This window comes from Ricinus communis, chromosome 2 (assembly GCF_019578655.1).
Source record: "Ricinus communis isolate WT05 ecotype wild-type chromosome 2, ASM1957865v1, whole genome shotgun sequence".
Classification (NCBI taxonomy): domain Eukaryota; kingdom Viridiplantae; phylum Streptophyta; class Magnoliopsida; order Malpighiales; family Euphorbiaceae; genus Ricinus; species Ricinus communis.
Window position 1 is genome coordinate 6,408,847 of NC_063257.1, and position 20,819 is coordinate 6,429,665.

At 34.0% G+C, this 20,819-nt stretch overlaps 4 protein-coding genes across 9 annotated transcripts; 2 read left to right on the forward strand and 2 right to left on the reverse strand.

The window, feature by feature from the left end:
- Positions 1-127: 127 nt before the first annotated feature.
- Positions 128-2,263, reverse strand: LOC8263006 (pentatricopeptide repeat-containing protein At4g18520, chloroplastic; the record flags this gene model as incomplete). The annotated part of the gene is made up of 1 exon (XM_002513809.4): positions 128-2,263. A coding segment is annotated over one exon (1,869 nt), but the record flags the coding sequence as incomplete, so codon positions are not given.
- Positions 2,264-2,474: 211 nt separating this feature from the next.
- Positions 2,475-6,007, forward strand: LOC8263005 (uncharacterized protein At4g37920). Its single transcript, XM_015716022.3, has 6 exons — positions 2,475-2,741; positions 2,896-3,284; positions 3,389-3,557; positions 4,180-4,424; positions 5,020-5,207; positions 5,485-6,007. The coding sequence occupies exons 1-6, from the start codon at positions 2,603-2,605 to the stop codon at positions 5,642-5,644; spliced, it is 1,290 nt and encodes a 429-aa protein (XP_015571508.1). The 5' UTR covers positions 2,475-2,602; the 3' UTR covers positions 5,645-6,007.
- A 587-nt stretch (positions 6,008-6,594) lies between these two features.
- Positions 6,595-8,523, reverse strand: LOC8263004 (ABSCISIC ACID-INSENSITIVE 5-like protein 3). 4 transcript variants are annotated; one of them, XM_048370617.1, is made up of 3 exons: positions 7,084-8,523; positions 6,937-7,023; positions 6,595-6,790 (listed from the first exon to the last, which is right to left on the reverse strand). In XM_048370617.1, the coding sequence occupies exons 1-3, from the start codon at positions 7,861-7,863 to the stop codon at positions 6,707-6,709; spliced, it is 951 nt and encodes a 316-aa protein (XP_048226574.1). In that variant the 5' UTR covers positions 7,864-8,523; the 3' UTR covers positions 6,595-6,706. The 4 variants fall into 4 exon arrangements, with proteins under 4 accessions (XP_048226574.1, XP_048226575.1, XP_015571509.2 ...); XM_048370618.1 differs by having other exon boundaries at positions 6,595-6,787; positions 7,084-8,522; XM_015716023.3 differs by having other exon boundaries at positions 6,937-7,008; positions 7,084-8,518.
- A 5,773-nt stretch (positions 8,524-14,296) lies between these two features.
- On the forward strand, positions 14,297-20,320 carry LOC8263003 (transcription factor TGA7). 3 transcript variants are annotated; one of them, XM_015716076.3, is made up of 10 exons: positions 14,998-15,470; positions 15,570-15,640; positions 16,175-16,349; positions 16,431-16,502; positions 16,684-16,743; positions 16,819-16,896; positions 17,024-17,087; positions 18,104-18,375; positions 19,041-19,268; positions 19,922-20,320. In XM_015716076.3, exons 3-10 carry the CDS (start codon positions 16,191-16,193, stop codon positions 20,072-20,074), a joined length of 1,086 nt encoding a protein of 361 aa, XP_015571562.1. In that variant the 5' UTR covers positions 14,998-15,470; positions 15,570-15,640; positions 16,175-16,190; the 3' UTR covers positions 20,075-20,320. The 3 variants fall into 3 exon arrangements, with proteins under 3 accessions (XP_002513852.1, XP_015571562.1, XP_048227033.1); XM_002513806.4 differs by lacking the exons at positions 14,998-15,470; positions 15,570-15,640 and adding an exon at positions 14,297-14,747; XM_048371076.1 differs by lacking the exons at positions 14,998-15,470; positions 15,570-15,640 and adding an exon at positions 15,766-15,786.
- The last annotated feature ends 499 nt before the right edge of the window (positions 20,321-20,819 follow it).

Consider the following 20,819-nt stretch of genomic DNA (forward strand, 5'->3'; position numbering starts at 1 on the left):
AAGTTCGTGGGCTGATTATAAAAGGAACGGATGGGTTTTGAGTTGTAAGTTTTAAGTTTTTGACTTTTGGGACAGCCTTTTTGGTTTTATTTCTTAGTAGACCCCTCGATTTGAACTGTTTTGCAAATTGGCCCTTTTAATCTGTTTATATTACGCAAAAATGCGGATAAATTTCTCTTTTTACAGACTGCTTGCTGAGTGCTTACAGGTTAATTTGCAAAGAATTACTACCAGCAAGAAACATACAATTTATAAACTAAGAATTGGCTAAATTTGCTATTTCTTTTATAAACTAAGTTCCTGCTAATAGGAAAACACAAGACTATGATGCAGTTTCAAGAGGAGCTTCCATTTCTTTGCTATATACAACTCCATGCATACACCTGAAGGCAGATTAACAAGACTGCAGACAATACTCTGATGAAGACTCTGCTTTCCTATCTACATCTCCACAGGAACCCATGACTGAAGCATAGATATAATCATCCACCTCAATACCTTCTGCTTGCATCCGATACATGAGTTTTAAAGCCTCTCGGCAGAGTCCATTCCTTGCATAACTCAGTATCATTGTCTTCCAAGAAATCAAATTCCGCTCTGGCATGCTATCGAAAACTTGAATTGCATCCGATAAATATCCACATTTGGAATACATATAAATTAATGCGCTACCTACATACACATTAGATGAGGCAGGGGTCTTATTGGCAAAGGAGTGAATCAATTTTCCTTGCAGAACAGATTCAAGATTAGCACAAGCTTTCAAAGCTGATGAATAAGTAAATTCATTTGGTTCTACGCCTTCATCCATCATTTCTTTCAAAAATTCAAGAGCTTCAAACTCATACCCAAGACCTATATAACCAGAAATCATGGCAGTCCATGAGACAACATTCCTGAATGACATTTGTTGAAGGACTTTTGAGGCAATATTGAACTCCCCACACTTGCAGTAGAACCACACAAGGGTGCTTCCTAAATACACATTTGATTGGATGCCACTCTTGATAATTTGAGCATGAACTTCTCGCCCTGTAAGTGAGGCTGAGATTGAGCCACAGGCCCTGAGAACGCTCACAACAGTCAAGTTGTTAGAAATTATCTTCCGTCTCTTCATCACTCGAAAGAGACGTATGGCCTCCTCACCAAGCCCCTTCCTAGCATACCCTGCTATAATAGAAGTCCATGTAACTGTATTTCTTTTCCTCATTCCATCAAACACTTCCTTAGAATCTATCATCTCCCCACATTTTGCATACATATCCACCAAAGAGGTTCCTATAAAAACATCGTCCTTATACATTCCCTTAACTATGGCACAATGTAGCTGTCTCCCAAACTTCAGTGCCTTCTTTTCTCCACAAGCTTTTAAGATAGCACATACTGTAAACTCATTAGGCAAAAAACCCTCACCCAACATTTGAGAAAACATCCTAAAAGCCTCCTCTCCGCGCCCTTGTTGAGAGCAAGCACTAATCACACTTGTCCAACAAACCACATCCTTTTCCCTCACCTGAAAAAAAGCACAAAATGCGCTTTCCAAATCACCACATTGAGCATAAAAAGAAACAATAGCACTATCGACAATCAAATTCCTCCAATTACCCTTTACAACACAAGCATGTATTTGCCTCCCCAACTCAAAGTCCAACCTTTTACTGCATACATTCAATATACACACAAAAGTCCTATTATTTGCGGTAACGCCATTCTCTATAAGCTCACTGAACAACCTCAATGCTTCATCATCTAAACCAAAACTAACATACCCATTAATCATAGCAGTCCAACTAACAACACATCGCTCATGCATTTGATCAAACACCTTGCGCGCCTCAATCAATTCTCCTAATCTCGCATACACGCTAATCAAATTATTATCTACATACATAACCGAATTCCTCAAAGACTTTAAAATAACTGCATGTATTCTTTTGACATCCTTTACTCTATAACAAGACCGAAGCCAAAGTGCAAGCAAACGCTGGTCAGTAAAACGAGTTGACCATCCTTTATCCAACAACTCGGCATCTGAGTTTGCATCAAATTTGGTTGAATAACATAAATTTGAAGTGGAGAGTGAGTTAGTATAATTCTTGCAAGAGAAAGAAAATAAATTTGCTGTATTTGTTGTATGGTTAGTGCTTATTGTTTTTGAAGCGACTTTGGGTTTCTCTGAGGATTGTAGAATTGAAGGTTGTTGAAAGAAATTAGTATTAAGTGAAAGGCACGTTAATGTTAGCATTTGCCTTGTTACTGCCTGTTACTGGTCAGAGCAAATTTTCAGGGCGAGAAAAGAAATTTCTCGACTTTTTTAGCGGAGCTGCTCTTATGGTGGACTGAGAAATTTTAGAACCGTTCATTTAGCGCTCAAATTTTTCAGTGTTAATTCAATAAAAGACTAATTTGCCCTTTATTCCTTTCATTCACTGGCTTGAGACGGCATCGTTTTACACAATGCCACATAAGCTTAAACCTCCTCCTAAAAAATCAGACCAGCCTTGTAGTGTTCTCTGTAGAAAAATCTCTAAACCCCTTTCTCTGTGTAGGAACCTAATTTCTTGAAGTGTAGTAATCACGTTAAGAAGCTAATTATTTTGCCATGGAATTGTTTTCTGTGAATTTCAAGAGCTGTTGCTCTTTAGCTTTAACATCTCCAATTGTCTCTAGAGCTCAATCTCCTTCTCTTTCTTTCTTTAGGTATACAACTCCAAAGCTTAATTTTTCTTCTAAATTCAAAAGTAAGTCTTTCTTTTTATCTCTTTTCTATTTCTATGAACTGTATTTTATTTGAGATTAACAAAGCTTATATCTTTTTTCTTTCCAGTTTCCATTTTTACTACCGGGTTACTATTAAAAATCGATTAAAGCTATGTACTTTGTGTCTGTTAACAGTTATTGCAACTAGGCGGAAGAAATCTTATGTGGCAGGTGCTGTTGGGGGTGCAACTGAGCTATCTAGTGATAGGAAAGAGGAGCCGTTGATGTATTCTGATTCATCTCATCCAACGGCTATTAATGATGATAGTTATATTGCAAGAACTGGTCATGAAAACGATAGTCGTATTGATGAAGATAAAATGGTTAGAGTATGTGATAAGCTAATTGGGGTATTCATGGTTGATAAGAACACACCAGCTGATTGGAGAAGATTGCTTGCTTTTAGTAAAGAATGGGATAATATTCGGCCTCACTTTTATTCGCGATGTCAGGAACGAGCTGATAGTGAAAATGATCCTGGAATTAAGCATAAGTTGCTCAGGTTTGCAAGGAAGTTGAAAGAGGTAACCATTTGAAGTTTATGACTGATAGAATTTGATTTTGAGTGGTTGTTGATGCTGTTGTTAACTTGTTAATTTGGATCAACGTGTAATATTTTGCTCAACAGATAGATGAAGATGTGCAAAGACATAATGAACTTCTTGAAGTGATCAAGAATGCCCCTTCAGAGATTAGTGAAGTTGTTGCTAGGCGTCGTAAAGATTTTACAAAAGAATTTTTTGTGCATGTTTTCACTGTTGCACAATCATATCATGATAACCCAACTGTGCAAAATGGTGAGACTGATTTCTCACCTTTTTTATGATGTTTTAATTGATTTCTCATTTGTGCAAATATTATTTGGAAAATGGGCTGCATCATGATGATTGGAAATTTTGGAGTATAATCAATGCATTCATTTCAAAGTTTTCACTCATTACACCAAATCATATATGCTTCTGTGTGTGTCAATGCCAGATCTATAAATGTAGAAATTGAGTTAGAAAATAAACAGCTTTCCTTTCTTATTGAAGATAATACAGTAACATTTGTAGCTAAGCTCAATCTGTTACTGAAGATAACAGATTGTACGTTGCATTAATATAGAAAGTTTGATTCCCATTCTTTGCACTGAATTCAAACTACATGTCTTCTTTAAAAACAAAAAGATATCATATAGGCTTTGAAAAGCTGTTCATTTTATGTAGTCGAACCTGTAATGCTCATCAGTTAATGTACTTTTGGTAAATTTGTTTTGATACAATATTATATTAATATACTTAAACGCTACTATGAAGGATTTGTATGAATCCTTTATCTTTCCGGATATCGTCATTTCTAGAAAAACATTGCACTAGAATTCCAATTTTTGATGTTTGTGTATGAAATTGATAATGTCTCTTATTTGTGTTTGATAAGCCTTGGCAAAGCTTGGAAATGACTGTGTCGCAGCTGTACAAGCCTATGATAGTACAACAGAAAGCATGGAAGCACTGCATGCTGCAGAGTTGAAATTGCAAGATATTATCAATTCTCCTTCTTTGGATTCTGCGTGCAGGAAGATAGATGATTTGGCTGCAAAAAATCAACTTGATTCGTCCCTGGTTTTGATGATCACAAAGGCATGGTCTGCTGCTAAAGAGTCCAACATGACAAAAGATGAGGTAAATGATTGTTGGCTCAAAAAATGGTTTCTTCGTAATTTGCTATGATGTATATATAGTTCTTCTATGTCATTTGTACTAGAAATAGTTTCAACTGATAGCTAGAAGTGCATTATGTAACATGGCACGAGATATCTCCATCCAATTTCACTTTTTTTTATTATTTGAAAAGAATAATTTGGTCATATGGATTAGGACAGTTCCATGAAGAAGGAAGAGATTATTTTGGGACAAAGTAGGAATAAAGGAGAATAGTGGAAGTCTAGTCATCTCATGGATGTGCATGAAATTTGTGAAGTAATCAACATATGAAGCAACTATGATTCCTTAGCATTGTGATGTTTTCCTTCATTGTCAGCATCTTGGAGAGGAGACGAAATGAAATGCTTTATCTGTGACTATCTATTATCTTGTCCAACTATAATGCAAAAGAATGAGCCAATTATAATTATGTAACTTTGAGCTATAAAGCCTTATAAGTCCTGTATTAATTCTATACAAAATATTTATCACAATGGCTTCCTGGAACTATTTCACCCTCATCTCCCCACCAGAAAAATTGAGAGCATAGATCATCTGTTTTACTGTATTGCAGGTAAAAGATATATTGTTTCATCTATATAAGACAGCTGTGGGCAATCTTCAGAGACTTGTGCCGAAGGACATTAGAATAGTAAAGCATCTTCTTAAAATTGAGGATCCTGAGGAGCTACTATGTGCATTAACAGATGCTTTTACCCCAGGAGAAGAAATTGAAGGAAATGATGTAGACTGCCTATACACGTATGTAAAGAAATTTGTCATTTTGAGTTAACACAAAATTTCATGTTTTTAACCATCATATTATGATATCAAATCTCCCAAATGTATATTGCTAAGGTTTCAAGCCTTTAGTATATATCCTGCTCAAGGAAAACAAAAACTCTATGGATGGGTAGAATTTTCCTATGCAATGATTAGATCCTTCTAACACGAGTTTATCTCAAAATTGTTTCTTTCTTTAACTTTGTTGACTCTACTGTATTTGTTTAAATAAGAAAATGCATTGCTTTTATTGTAGGACCCCAGAGAAGCTACACACCTGGATAAAGGCTGTGGTGGATGCTTACCATTCCAGTCAGGAAGGAACTCTTATAAGAGAAGCTAGGGATCTAATGAATCCAAAGATTGTCAAAAAACTGGAGGAACTAAAGAAGCTAATTGAAGACAACTTTATGTGATAAAGAGGTAGGGCGTTGCTTATCGGAAGCTTTTATATGTCCTGGTCCAGAAAGTGGCAACCATTCCACAAAATTGTTGGTATTAAAGTGGACCTAGGGTTGTTCATTTACAAGGTAGATTCTGTAAACCCGCATAAAATGATCTTTGGAACTTGAATACCACCTGAAGTCTTAGTGTTAAATAACTTCCCCTTTTTCTTCATTTTGTTTCTCTTGGAATCATCAGTATAGCAACTCGAAGCAAAATTGAAGACAACTGTTTAGGTTGAATAGTAAATGCCTTGGGATCTTGTAGTTTTATGTACAGGGGGATTAATCTTAGTTGTAGTTCCACATTTTATATGAAATAACTATTTACACCAAGACAATCATGTTTCTTATTATTTTTGCAGTCGTCCATAGTTCTATTCCATTGTGGAGCCATAAAGCCTTCTATACCTCTTTTGCGTCACATATATCCATAGTTCGTTTACTTGTGCTGCATCTTTGTTGTGCTTGAAATGAGAATTTCTCACAGAAAGGTTGTAAATGGTATCTCTCAGAGAGTTCAAGCTTCTTCAGTTTGAGATTTAGTAGCTTTTTGACATTAATTCCATACACTATTATCAGTCAGAATGTGTTTGGCTGATTTTTTTTCTCTTAAACCCACCCACGCCCCACACCCAACCACCCCACAACAAGCGATGTACATGAAGAGTGGTCTCCTTTCTATATATATTTCACTAAAGACCATTCATGCTACATCTTCAATGCCCTTCTCCTTCTCTGAGAAAAAGAAAATGAATACAGTGCCTTGCCTTGTTTACCCAACTCGCAATAGCTCAATTGGACAGAATAAAAGAAAATATGCATTCATCGAGTAACTTTGTGAATGGAGAATTCCAAATCAGAATTTGCATAACGAAGGAATAATAGCTTAGACTGTAAAAGTTCGTGATATGGCCATAGGAGAAAGAAAAAGAAATCCATAGCAGAGCAACAAGTGTTTGTTAACATCATTAAAGAGATAAAAACAAATTCAATTTAATCAAGAATTTTAATGTTTTCAAATATTCACAAACGTTAGAATGAAGCTGAGCTGGTTCGCCGAAGTTGGTATCTGGGCGGAGCAACTGGATTAGAAGATAGTAGCCTTTCCTGTTCCTGCTAAGTCCATGACAGTAAATGCAAAATAAGAAAACTAGTTGCCAACTTCTAAAATAATCTAGTGGCCAAAATAAGATCATCACGCTTGCTGATGTAGTACTACACAAGAAAAGAAACAAACAGAGATAAATCACTGATTGTGGTACCTTTAGCTTCTTGAGCCAGCTATTTGTTTTCTGCAACTGAAATACTTCATGCTCCAATTGATTAGTGTAAGCCTGTGGACATGCCAACTAAATTTTATCAATGATAAACTTGACTAGCTAAGTCATCGACCTGCAACAAACTCTTACCTGCTTTCTTGCTCGTGATCTGGCAGCAGACTCGCGATTCTTGATCATCCTCTTCTGCCTCCTCTCAATTGTCTTCTCCATCACCTCATCAGAATATCGACGTTTCTTTTCGGCAACTGCCTGAGACTCTGAAGAGGTAGCTGAGATTGCTGGCATTGGCATGGTTATAGCCAGTTGATTATCTGCGTATCCAACATCAACAACTGGGTTCTCGTAACCTGATTCCGAAACATAAAAATCCGAATCCAAAACTGTCATCTGGTGCTGTTGCTGTTGCTGCTCCTGCTGCACAGCTGTCCTCTGAAGCTGCAACCAATCTTCCTGTTGTGAAACCACAACCATTGAATTAATATCCATAATGGGTTGATGAGGATCAAGCATAGCATTCTGATTCCCTATATTAACCACTCCAGCACGAACTAAGAAATCTTCCAGTGAAGTTTCTCCAAGTCGTTGCTGAATTGATTGGTTAGCCAAGACATTAACATGTTCTTGATTATCAATATCCTTCCAAGCATCATCGACGGGTTTCTTACTCAACATTCCATTATTCAAATCAAAGTCTCCCAGAAAGAAAGGACGAGCCGAGGAAGAGGAAGAAGAAGAAGATGAAGAAGAAGGATTAACATTTTGCAACAACTGAGCTTCTTCCACAGAAATCACATTTTTCAAGAACTCATCCAACTTCATTGTACTCAAAAGCTTTCCTACATTTCCTAACTGATCAAAGGTAATATTACAAGGGAACTGTTGCTCCTGAGCTCGATCCGGCGACGCCATAGTTCTGTTCTATTATATAACCACACGCACCAACCAAAACACTAACTTTAATAATAACCATTCAAGAAATTAACAAATTCAATAACCCAATACTGTCAAAGTTACAAATGACACGTATCAGATCAAGTTAAAAGGCTTCTTTTGCCAGTGTGGGTGTATATGAATGAAATGGTCAACTAAAGCACAGTGATGTATAAGATTTAAAGAAACAAAGAAAAGAATTTTGAGAGTGAATATGCGTTTTTAAGGAGTGAAAGGAAAAGGGAAAGGTAGCTAAGGAAGAGAAACGAAATGCCGCCAGAAAGACCGAAGAACTAGTTAGAAACGATCAGGGAGAAATGGGTGGATTTGAAAAGGCTAAATTTAGAATATTGAGAAAGAAAGAGAGAGACTCCTCATCTCAACAGATATAGCTGATTTTGATGCATAATTGGTGGGATTATGGAAAGGGAAAGTTGAAAAACTATTACTTCTTCCTCTACTATAGGAAACGGCCAGTGCCTCATTTCTTTCACATTTTTCTCTCACAGTTGGAAAGATCAATGAAGAGCTTCAAATGACCGTTAGAGCGGTTACTTAAGGGTGAAGCCCAGATCTTTCATGGGTTTTTCATTCTGTCGTTGTAGAACACAAACATTACAGAAGTACGGCCCATTCTGCTTGAGCCTTTCTATTTTCGGAAAAATTAATACAGAACCACTCGCAAGTAACGGTTAAAGCAGTTAATGTAGGGGCGAAGTTTATCTATAGTCCCTAAAGTTAAGCGTGTTTCCAATTACTATCCCTAAATTTTAATTTATATCACAAACTCCCTGTATTTTTTATTTTTCAAACTCATAAAAATAATAAATTTGTGTTAAACTATGATGTCATAGCAATATCCTCAATGAGATTTTTTTTTTCTAAATGCAGGCAAAAGGAATTTTAGTACTAGTAAATTAAATTGTAAAATATTTTGTGATATAAATTAAAACTCAGAAAATGCAATTAAAAATATGTTTAAAGTCAAGGGCATATGCTAATGACATCTTTTATATAGTAATCTAGTTTCTTATGTAAATTACGTAATTATGTATTTTATATAGTCTTTCATATCTTTCTCAGGTGAGATATGAGTTGTATACAATTGTTCCGTCAACACAATCAATAAAGTTTGAAAAAATACAAAATTAATATGTATTTTATTGAATATAATCAAATTTATTTATGAGTTACAAATTATATTTAATAATAATTACTAATGGAAGACTCATTTTTTTATTTTTTTTAAAACAAATCTCTAATTTAAAAAAAGAATTGAGTCTTGCTATGCAACAACCTGAGCATATTAATTTAAAATAGGGTTTCAAACCCGTATTAATAAATGGTTTAATTTTTAATTTTTCAGGTCGAATCGAAATGGAATAATAATTTGACAATCAAATATTGTGTCTTAAAAGAGGGATAAGAGAAAATAATATATTCAAGTTATATTGATATTATATCTCCACTCAATGATTAATATAAGTTTTGGAAACAGACATCCAAAATCAAATCAGAGCTTAAGGTGCTACTTGCAAGCAGCAGCTGGCAGGGGCAATTGTTTCAATCAGTTGAGTGGAGGAAATTAGGTGTTATTTTGGTGTATTATAAGCTGGTTGGGTCTAGAGTTTAGTCACCATACCTGGGGGTTGAGGTGAGAGTGACACATTTCAGATTGGGTGACAATGATGCCCCTAACTTTGGGAGGACAATTGAATTACCTGCATGCTCTTTTCTGCTTTGCCTTTGAGAATGACATTTCTCTGCTAACCCTTTTTAAAATAAATTATTATTTATAATAAATTTAAAAAATTATTTTAAATTAAATTATTTTGTTACAACTTAGTTTTTACAAGAATAAAATTGTCCAAATAAAACTAAAATTAACTATCAATTAATAAGAACTAGAAGCTCAAGATATAACTAATAAAATCAGTAGTTGAATCAACTACTAATTGTAGATTCTTAAATTTTATTAAATAGATTTAATCTAATTATCGAGTGAGAAATAACTACTGATTATTTAAAGTTTTTAAATTAAATTTCCATTTCATGCATGAAAAGAAATCAACAAATGTTGTTTTATCTTTTAAATAAAATTATCATCATCCACGAATTAGAAATTTCTAATATGAACTTATCATATCCACAATAGTTTCAAATTTCATTGAGTATACGACCAACTAATAATTATTATTTTATCGAATAAATTTGGTCGAAATCAACCGGCTAACAGCTAATTCCAACAGCTGAACTGGTCACTTGAGAATGGGTTTTTTTTATTTATTACAAAAAACTGATTCCAGCAGCTGAAGTGATGACTTCAAATTGTGATTTTTCATTACTAAAAGGTATCTAGCACGTGAGAATCCTCTTCCTTTGTGACAACCAGTTGTGATTCTAAGTGGGTTGGGTTTGCCACTTTAGGATGGCACTTTTAAGACTTTAATGCCACAGGCAGACACACCCCACGTATAGCTATAGGAACAAAAGCATTTCCGATGGTTCATAATCCTTCCTGCTCTTAAGCCACCAAATTTAGTATAGAACAGAATGGTACATTTTGTACATGGATACCCAAACACATGGACTATCAATCAAATGCTTCTATTTGTTCATCACTTTCTATGCTTATATTTGTACACCCATCATTTCTATAATGACTTTGTCCGACGCATCCATAGATTCCTATTTTTTTGTATAATTTTAACTCAATATTCTATGACTTCAAAGTGCGAATTGATTTAATAGGAGATAAAAATATAATATAAAAGTGTTATAAAACTTTATGTAAGCTCTTCATTTGTAACGACAATTTGCTTATGTAATTTTTAAATAATTAGATAAATATTAAGAAATTATATAAATCAGATGTTTCTAAGAAGTAAACATCAAAATTGTGATATAATAGGATAGTAATTCAAGTGATTATTCAAAAGCCATTCACAGTAGGGTGATTCATCTGTCAAATAGCTATGATCCTTTCTCACCCTTTGTTATGCACCAAGTTACATCAAAATTGGCATGGAAGCAGAAAAGGGTTGCTTCTTTTTCCATCCAAGGAAAGTTCCTTGCTACTCCAATTTGTCTGTGTTGAATTAAACTAACATTATTAAGATTTATGTTTCAAAAAAGGTTTCAACTTACTGAAGAAGTAATAAGAATGTGACTGAGTGATAAAAATATGACTCCACTCTTTTAGAGCTTATCATACACATGAACATTAAAAAGAAAGAAAAAAAAAAGAAAAAAGAAAAAGAGAATTTGTAATTTTGTACAATTAAATAAAAATTTAAGATATCCAAGTGTGTCATTATCTTGTGCACTTTGCTTGGTATGTGTAAAGCTAGCTTTAGCTAATATATAAAGAAATATACTTACTAGAAAAGAAAACCCAAGAAAAAGAGAAAAGAGATAAAAGGAGAAAAGGAGGAAAGGGAAGAAGATGAGCTAAGGATTGGGCAAACAAAATACCTTTTGCAAATTGGTGTTGAAAGAAGATTCATGTTAGCATATTTGTATATTAAGTTATCATATGTTGGGAGATTTGATGGTAAGCAAATTAAATACTAGTTTATGTTCCTTAAGTGATGGGAGTTAGGAAAGGAGATGCCCTTAATCATATCTACCTCATATAAGAGAAAAGAAATAAAAGAATCCAAATGTCCCACCTTCAAGCATTAATAATAATTAAAGCAAAAGTGGACTCTCCTTCTTCTGACCTCATTTGAGTAGTGGGTGCCTTTAAGTCTTTACACTTATTGACATAGATTCTACACAGTATATATTTATATATGGAGGCTTTTAGTGGAAAACCTTTTTCCAAACCTTAGTTGAATAAGTACATTATTGACCCATTTTGTACTAAAATAACTCAAGTACACTAGCAGATTTTACTCTGGTTTCTTAATCTTAAATATCTTCTATGCTAAAAAGAAATGAACTTTATGTATGATATTAATTAATATAATTAGTTATTAGAAAGTCTAAAGCTTTAGTTTAAGAATTAATTACATACCACAACTTTATTCCTATTGGTGTCAATTGCCATCAATTTTTTGAAGAGGTTTATGTTACGGAACTCCAAGCTTTATGATACATTATTTTTTTAATTTATGAGATATGAAGAAACTTGATATCTTAAAGATTAATATTAAATTATGAATCAAAATAGACAATTGGGCCAAATTTTTCATTCATTTCTTGTATTGTTTATTGGTAATTATAATTCATTGGTGGCTATCTTAGTGGCAATCATGTACTCAAAAGAGCAAGTATGACAAAAATGCTAATCCATTAAACTGTTATACCCACTTGGCAATATCATTTTTCCTTTCTTTTCTCTGGTCATTTTGTTTTCTTCCTTTTCTTTATGCAACCTTATTGCTAAGCTGACACAGCAAATTTATATCCTTGCTTATAAGCTTGCCTAAATGGTAATTATAATCACTGCACAACTAAGACACCCACATGCAGCAATACTCCATTACCCCAAGGTTGCAGGACCTTTTAATGTTATTTGCAAAAACTAACACCACTCCATTACATGCAAAAACAAAGCTTAGCAAGAAAACCCTTCACCTGCTTTTTGGTTATGGGAGGAAAGTGTATGCTTTTCAATGATTTTTTTATTTTTTTTGGGTTTCTGCAAATAGGGTTTGTGAATTGTGATCATTCATGTCCCTCTAACACCAGGAAGAGGCAAAAGAAGTTGGAGGAAAAAGGGAGAAAAAAGAAATGTCACTGAAATTGGACATTTGATTAAGAAGGGAAAAAGCTTTTGCTCAATGATTGGCTTTGTTTTTGTTGGTATCCAAAATGGCACTGGTTGGGATGGCAATGAAATAGTTCAAACTTCAAATTTTTGCCATTATCATCATTAACACCCATATACTCATTTGATCCATATATCTAGCAAGAGCAAATAGAAGAAATCACTATCAATGATTCATCAAATATTGATGTTATAAAATAATTAAACTCAAAATTATTTTTTTTTAAATAGCATTAAAAATCACTATCAATGATTCATCAAATATTTAAGTAAACTCCGTTAAAATATATTTAAAATAATATCTTATCAGTTCTTTTTACTTTCTTTGTTGTTTTTCTACTTCTTTTTATTATTTTCTTTTTATTTTCTATTTTATTTATTTCAGGTTAAATTAAACATGGCTGATAAATTTAGGGGGGATTTGGCACTTTAGCCGAACATAATTGAACGAGACATATAATTGACACGCATGTTGGAACTCGTAGGTCCAATTTTGACACATACTCATACGTGGCTAAACTTCTTACAGTATCTCCATATCCTACTAACCTCTTTCTCTTTTCTTTTTCTTTCTATGTTTATATACCAACCGTTTAACAAATAGTCCATTTTTTATTGAATGAAAAATAGTATTTTATATTTTTATATTATTTCTGAAAATATATATTTATTAAATTTCACAAGAATTACAAGCCCAAATATAAAATATAAAAATACATGAATATATTTATATGATTGCCAGATAATATTCTAGAAATTAACAATTAAAAAAGAAAACATCTCTCGTAATGGAGTATTAAAAAGAAATAAATAATCAAGAGCCATAGATGACCGGTCCCTACCTGGCACGTGCTTTGTCGACGGCGGCCATCCGGGTTGTGACACCACTTCACCGTTAACGTGACGTCACCAAGACCACATATCAACTATGGTTATGACATAATACAATAGAATGGCGGTGGTGTATTAGGTATGGGTGCGTAGGTTAAAGTGATAAAGGTGCGCATTTTATGCTTTTCTTTATTTTATTGCAAAAAGATTTTTCCTCTACATCGGGTGTACTAATGATTGATATGTAATATATATTGATTAATTAATACCTTAGAATAAATATATTTAATTTATATTAAATATACAACATTTATACTCTGTTTAATAAGATGTTTAATTAACAAGCAAATAACATATTGTATATGTTAGATTCAATAATAATCTAGTTGAATAATTTATCATATTTTATTAATTATATATTATTATAGAATTTTAATTATATTATATTTCATTATCCTTCAATTTAAGTGTTACCAGACATTCCATATTAGTTGAGAGTCAAAAAATATTACTAATAATAAACAATTAATGCTTAACTCTTTTTATTTTTATTACTTTATAAATTCAGATACACTCTAACTTTGAATATATACTACATATTAATGATATTATATAATATATTTGTCATTATTTTATTATCCAAACATAGAACTTTGGAGGAGACGAGCAGTCGAGCCACTCTTAAATTGTAGTTTTTTATCTTCTCAAAAAAAGATTGTAGTTTTTGATTATCAATTGGGTAATACGCATCCGGCATAGGAGAACAATTCCCATCTCACTAGTAATAAATAACAACGACGTTAACGGGGTTGGGTTGACTGTAGCATTCACAAAAAAAAAAAAGCGACAAAACAAAAAAGAAGCTTTCTTTATTTCTTTCTTTTTCTTCGAGTCATTGTTAGATTATTTTGATTCTTGTTTACTTTTTATGACTTTGGTGTGTGCCACTTTTGGGTCTTGTTTGTTTGCTTTTGATTCTTGGAACCTCTATACTGCCTACTAGTATTAAACACTGAACTTGTGTCTTAAATTTGGGGTTTCTTTCTTGAACCATAACACTACTACTCGAGAGTTTTTTTGTTTTTTTTGGTATTGGTTAGCATCTAATCAAGAGCCAAACTCTGTTTAGTTTCTTTAGTTTCAACTTCTTGTTGAACAGTTTGGTCTTGGCTATCTTGGCCATTTAGGACAGTGAAACATGTGATTTTTGTTTTGGCTCAATTTGGCCAAGAATTCCCATTGAAGCATGTTGGAAGAGGTAAGCAAAAAAGAATTTGGCCACTCACTCTGAGTTTAGTTTTATACCTTTTCTTTTCTTTTTTTGTTCGGACTGAATGAAAGTGGAAGTTTTTAGTGTTGGGAGTGTAAAAGGGTTACTGTGTTTTAGACCAAAAGGAAGTTGAAGAAGTGAAAAGTTGAAAATTTTTTCTGGTTTTATTTTCCATTTTAGAGTCAATTGGTGGTGGAGTTGCAGAAGGATAGTATTCTAATGAGGGTAGAATTGAGCTGTTACTATTTCATGTATAGCTAACAACTTGTTTCCTTGGTGTCATGAGGACATATGGATTCATAACGGGTCTAATTCAACTTGAAATCTGTTGTTTACCTGTCTGCAGTTATTAGTCTTGCTTAGAATGATAGAATTTACAGGAGATAATCTTGAAGCTTATTGGTTTTTCCATTTTAGTAATACTGTAAGAAGAACATCCAAGCTTGAGATGATCAAAACCCCCGCCAAATTCAGATTTTGCTATTTTGTGTATTCATGAGAATTTAACCCATAAGCACTTGTTGTAATTAGAAGTAGTTGTCGCTGTATAGTTGTTCTTCCATTCAATTCTTATTTTTGTGAGGCTATCAGTATAGTTTTCAAGAGAGAATTTGGATTATCATAAACATTGGACTTTCCGTTGAGCAAGAAGTGAAAGATTTTTGGGACTCTAGAGATGATTGCCACATGTTTCAGCCAATGAGATTATTCGTATGATATGGTCTTTGAAATTATGTGAATTTATTATTAGTTATATGAGAAGCAAGATTATCAAATTGAGTAAGCCTTGACTCACTTGCCAATCTATAGGTTGTCTTGACATGGCAGTGACTGTTCTAGAGACAAAGATGCAACGAAGAGATAGTTAGAGATATCAATTGGTGAGCCAAGATGCATCTACCATTCAATCAATTTCAACGGCGCGGGGGGTGGGGGTGAGGGGGAGGGAACTAAATTAGGGGTTAATACGAAGGAAGAACCACTCTTCCCCGTGAAAATTTTGTGTTAAGTTTTTCCTTATGCAATGGTAGGGAAAACCCAAATTCGTAAATTTTGAGGGTCTGTAGGTTGCATATATTTATCCTACATTTCTTTAAAATTCATGGAGGCAGATTTGCAAGCATGATAAAGTCACCCTTTTCCAGTTCTTGATCTAATAAAGATCTAATAAATATCGCAAGCAAAGCTAGTCTTGGAATGATTGTATTGTTTGATTGGGAGTATTTACTATTAGATATGTGGACATAAACTAGTTATGAGTTTTTATTGAAATATTAGTTTAGCTACTTTTCTCCTCTGCATGATACTTCTCTATGTGTAATGATCTTTTGTTTTAGAGATGCAAGTTTTATATTTTTCCATTATGTTTTCCCAATATGTCAGTAAAAACTCATTTCTTGGTTTTCCTTTTCCAGATTGATTGTTAAGAGGATGACCTCTTCATCTACTCAACTTTCTGCCTTGAGAGGAATGGGAATTTATGAGCCATTCCACCAGATTAGCTCCTGGGGAGACACCTTCAGAGGAGATGGTAGCCTAAATGTTGGTTCATCTACAATTGTGCCTGTGGATACTGGGATTAATGACAAGGTAATAATTTGATTATTATTTCGTTTAAGGGTTCTAAGAATTTGTGTACATAACTGACTTTTCCTGATCCACTTTCTCTAGACCGAATATGTTTCTCAGGATTCTATGGAACACTCCAGAAGTGATCAAGAATCAAACAGACCAACAGATAAGGTTATGAGATTGCATACCTCTCTCTCTCTCTCTCTCTCTCATCAAAAACAGTTATTCATTCCCCCCAGACCGCATTCATTCTCCTTCACAAAAAAGAAAAATCAAAATCAAAATAATGGGGGAAAAGCTAGCAGTGTAATTCTCAATGTCAGCTATCTGAATCAATATTATCTGTCCTCAGATACAGAGACGTTTAGCACAAAATCGAGAAGCTGCTCGCAAAAGTCGTTTGCGAAAAAAGGTACATTTTCTATGCATTTGCATGCAAGCTATGCTGATGAAGTACTGATATACTGACATTTGTGTTGTGTCTTAGGCCTATGTTCAACAACTAGAATCTAGCCGTTTGAAGTTAGTGCAATTGGAGCAGGAACTCGATAGAGCTAGGCAACAGGTGAGATGAAATTTTCTGTCTCATCTTTTTTACTATGTTTCACCTCTTATCAGATTCACAATGAATTTCCATGTTGTAGCTGAATCATGCTAGCTAAGCTAATAGATCAGTAAATGTCTTACTGCAGGGTATATACATAAGCACTACAGCAGTTTCTGGTCATTTAGGATTGCCAGGAACTCTTAATTCAGGTTTGCAATCTCATGTACTGGAGTTGTGGATTTGAAATTTGTTGATTGCCATTGACCGGATGCATTAGTAGAATCAGAAACTGTAGCTGTATATTTCCTTGATGGTATTTGTCCAGATGCTCTGTGCCTGTTTGAAAATTGTCACCTTCACTAACCGCTAATTAAATAGGTTAGCCTTTACATGTTCATTGTTTTTCTTTGTTGAACATTCAAGAAAACTTGCTCTTGACTATGGCAGGGACCACTAAGTTGTTAAGAATGCCATATCTGTGGTATTTTAAAGCTTGAAAGTGATATATATTAACTTTATCTCTCACGTTTGGTCTCCACTATGCTGAATTACACCTTTCTTATCATATTTCAAGTTAAATTTTATGTTTTCCTTAAAATTCAGTTTGCCCTTACCATATTAACTGATAAATTTCACTTGATTTCCATTGACGGTGCAAAGTAGGAGAACTTCAGAGAGTTAAAAGTAGTGAACAATATTGATGCATATATAAATAACATGGCTTCCATTGATGGAGACTGTTCCATCTTGTAATTTTACTCTTTGAGGCTGATGTTCTGCTTGGTCTCTTTTTGTTGGGGGAAGGAAGGTAGGGCAAGGGTTGTCTACAGTTGTGAGATTATACTCAGCATAACCTTATGTAGAAATTCTGCAACCTATTTTTAACAACCGAGCTATGATACTGTTCTGAACACAACCACTCCCGGATAAAGTCCATTCTTGGAAATTACTTCTTCTTGAACGTCTTATGAGGGTAATCATTCTACCCAGGAGCTTCCATAACCTGTATGCTACTTAATAATTTTAGGAGGCTCATGCATAACTCTTAACAATCTCTTAGATCCTGAGGCTTGTCACTAGGTCTTCTAATTCATATTGAAGTAATCAGAAAACAATTTCCCTTTCATGGCCTATTTACCCATGTATACCATCTTTTTACTCTTTCATGCACGAAAATCTTCCATTCTTGTTTTGTTCCTTCAAACATTTTGATTCCGGTTTGCAGGAATTACTACATTTGAAATGGAATATGCACACTGGCTTGAAGAAGAACATAAATATGTTTCTGAACTCAGGACTGCGCTGCAAGCTCATATCACTGACATAGAGCTCCGGATACTGGTAGAAAATGGCTTGAACCACTACAACAACCTTTTCCGCATGAAAGCAGATGCTGCAAAGGCTGACGTCTTCTATTTGATTTCTGGAAAATGGAGGACATCAGTAGAACGCTTTTTCCAATGGATTGGTGGATTCCGCCCGTCAGAGCTTCTAAATGTAAGACTTAGTTCTTTGAATCGACATGGATATATTGCTGTCCTTTCACATCACAATATATTAGTTATTTGATTGTTCTCTTCACTTAATAGCGGTGACTTACAAAGAGAGCAGCGAGTTAATTTCACTGCAAGAAGCTCATATTTCAGCTGCACGGCAAGATTGCATGCATCTATATGGACTCATTTTTATCTGGCTATATTTATTATGGAAAGAAAGAATTTGTTGTTGTGCATTTTGGCCACCTCCATGCATAAATGTGAGGATCTGCTGGTAATGCACCCATCTTCCTGTCTCCTCAACTACCAGAAACTGAGCAATTGTGTGATAATCAGTAAACATTGCGATAGCAGAAAAATGTCTGCTGAATTGAAATTTGAAGGTGTCTTGAACATTCTTATTACAATATAATAACACAAAGAAAAAGTGTTTCACTTCAATGAGTCACTTAATGACAGTTTTCACTAACAGATTGTTTATCTAATACATGATTCCTGGAGATGCAAAAGATTGGCTTCATTTTTCAGATAGTAAACTGAGTACCATCTATCTGTTCCTTGTGATGACATATCTAGGTCTTTTGCTTCTGAATTTAATCCCATGACTGATGAAAACATGCACAAACTCTTAAACGATCATCATAAGCCTTGTGATTGCCTATGCAGGTTCTCATGTCACAACTTGAGCCCTTGACTGATCAACAACTTGTGGACGTCTGTAACCTTAGGCAATCTTGTCAGCAGGCTGAAGACGCTCTCTCACAAGGAATTGATAAACTTCAGCAGACCCTGGCCCAGAGCATAGCAGAGGATATAGCTAATGCTGGAAGTTACAGAGCTCAGATGGCTGCTGCTATAGGGAATTTAGAAGCACTAGAGGGCTTTGTGAACCAGGTAATAATCAGTTATAGCCGAGGAGTTTATGGCAGTGGTTTTATGATGAACTTGATTTATCTAAATTCTTTCATGGTCTCTGAGTTCCTTACATAGTTTCATTAGTTGGGAGGAAAACAAACCCTCTCATTCAGGTTGGATAATGATTATTGTTACAAAAGACGTTCGTAGATTTTACATGGGGCTAATTGGTTCTCTTAGAAAAGGTGGTTTTTTGACTGGTTATTCTACATGCTGATGCATAAATTGGAAAAAAGAGTATATTTGTCCACTGGAGAGTCCATGTAAAAGAATCCACATCCATGCTTGAGTTGAAGTATTCTATTATTATCTTGGAGATTTGCATATATTTCAAATTGTGCAGCTTTTGAAGATGCTTATCAGCTGCATATTCATACAATAAAGTATACCAAAACCTTTGGGTTCCAAAACTGCAAGTTGATTATCTTCTGCCTGCTAATGGGGAAAAACTAATAAAAGATGAAAATTCTAGGAGGTTGCTGTTTAAACTATTTTTAAATGATGCAAAACTTAGCGAAAGGTGCAAATGTTTAGTCTTGCTAACAGTTTCTCGTTTAGAATGCTAAAAATTTCTCATTTACACTTTGATTTCTCACTTTTGTTGGATTATATTCCACTCCTTCCTGAAACAGGCAGATCACCTTCGGCAACAAACTTTGCAGCATTTGTCAAGGATCCTAACAACACGGCAAGCTGCTCGAGGTTTACTTGCCTTGGGAGAATACTTTCACCGACTTCGAGCATTAAGTTCGTTATGGGCTGCTCGTCCTCGGGAACCTGCCTAGATTACAGAATTAGGAACCAGCAAAACCACCATATCTAGGTTGATATACCACTGGCATCCATGCCTCCCCTATAAAAATGGACACTCATGAATTTTGTATTATATATATATATGTACTATTTTTCAACTCTGCCTATATGTTTTTCCATAGCAGCTTCTTCTTAAGTTTAGACAAGGTGTAAATATGAAGTGAAACGATGTGTGTAAGAAGCATAAAAATTAGGTAATGAAGTCGATGTTCAATGCAGATTGTTTCAATGTCTTCGTGCAAACTTTATTTTTTGAGGTACTAATTCCCGATATTCTTAAGCAACTCAAAATGTCACTTGTTTCTCCGAGTTCTTCACTTTTTAGACCAGGTTTTTACTAGGACAGATGTAAGGGATAATTACATAGGTGGTTGTGTAATTTGTTAATATTTGAGAATTAGGTATTTAAATTTTTAAGAGTTAGTACTAAATATTTACTATAGCCGGATAGATTATTCACAAGTGTTTTTAAGCATAATTATAAAAATGGTGTAAATTTGTTACAATAATAATTAAATTCTTAAACACTTAAAATTTAATATTTGATTCTATAAAATTACTATATAAAAGAAATTTTATATAAATGAATTAAATTTTATTATATATTATTATAGAGCAATAATAATATAATAATTATATAGTGATAATAATGTAATGATAATAGTATTGAAAACAGTATTATTACTTTATTTAAAATAAGTTTTTTTATAATTTTTA

Coding starts and splice junctions, on each gene's coding strand:
- LOC8263005 (XM_015716022.3), top strand. CDS start 2,603: ATGGAATTGTTTTCTGTGAATTTCAAGAGCTGTTGCTCTTTAGCTTTA. Junction 2,742..2,895: donor TTTTTCTTCTAAATTCAAAA/GTAAGTCTTTCT, acceptor GTCTGTTAACAG/TTATTGCAACTAGGCGGAAG. Junction 5,208..5,484: donor GATGTAGACTGCCTATACAC/GTATGTAAAGAA, acceptor CTTTTATTGTAG/GACCCCAGAGAAGCTACACA.
- LOC8263004 (XM_048370617.1), bottom strand. CDS start 7,863: ATGGCGTCGCCGGATCGAGCTCAGGAGCAACAGTTCCCTTGTAATATT. Junction 7,024..7,083: donor GATCACGAGCAAGAAAGCAG/GTAAGAGTTTGT, acceptor GATAAAATTTAG/TTGGCATGTCCACAGGCTTA. Junction 6,791..6,936: donor GCTGGCTCAAGAAGCTAAAG/GTACCACAATCA, acceptor TCATGGACTTAG/CAGGAACAGGAAAGGCTACT.
- LOC8263003 (XM_002513806.4), top strand. CDS start 16,191: ATGACCTCTTCATCTACTCAACTTTCTGCCTTGAGAGGAATGGGAATT. Junction 16,744..16,818: donor AAAGTCGTTTGCGAAAAAAG/GTACATTTTCTA, acceptor GTTGTGTCTTAG/GCCTATGTTCAACAACTAGA. Junction 16,897..17,023: donor TCGATAGAGCTAGGCAACAG/GTGAGATGAAAT, acceptor GTCTTACTGCAG/GGTATATACATAAGCACTAC.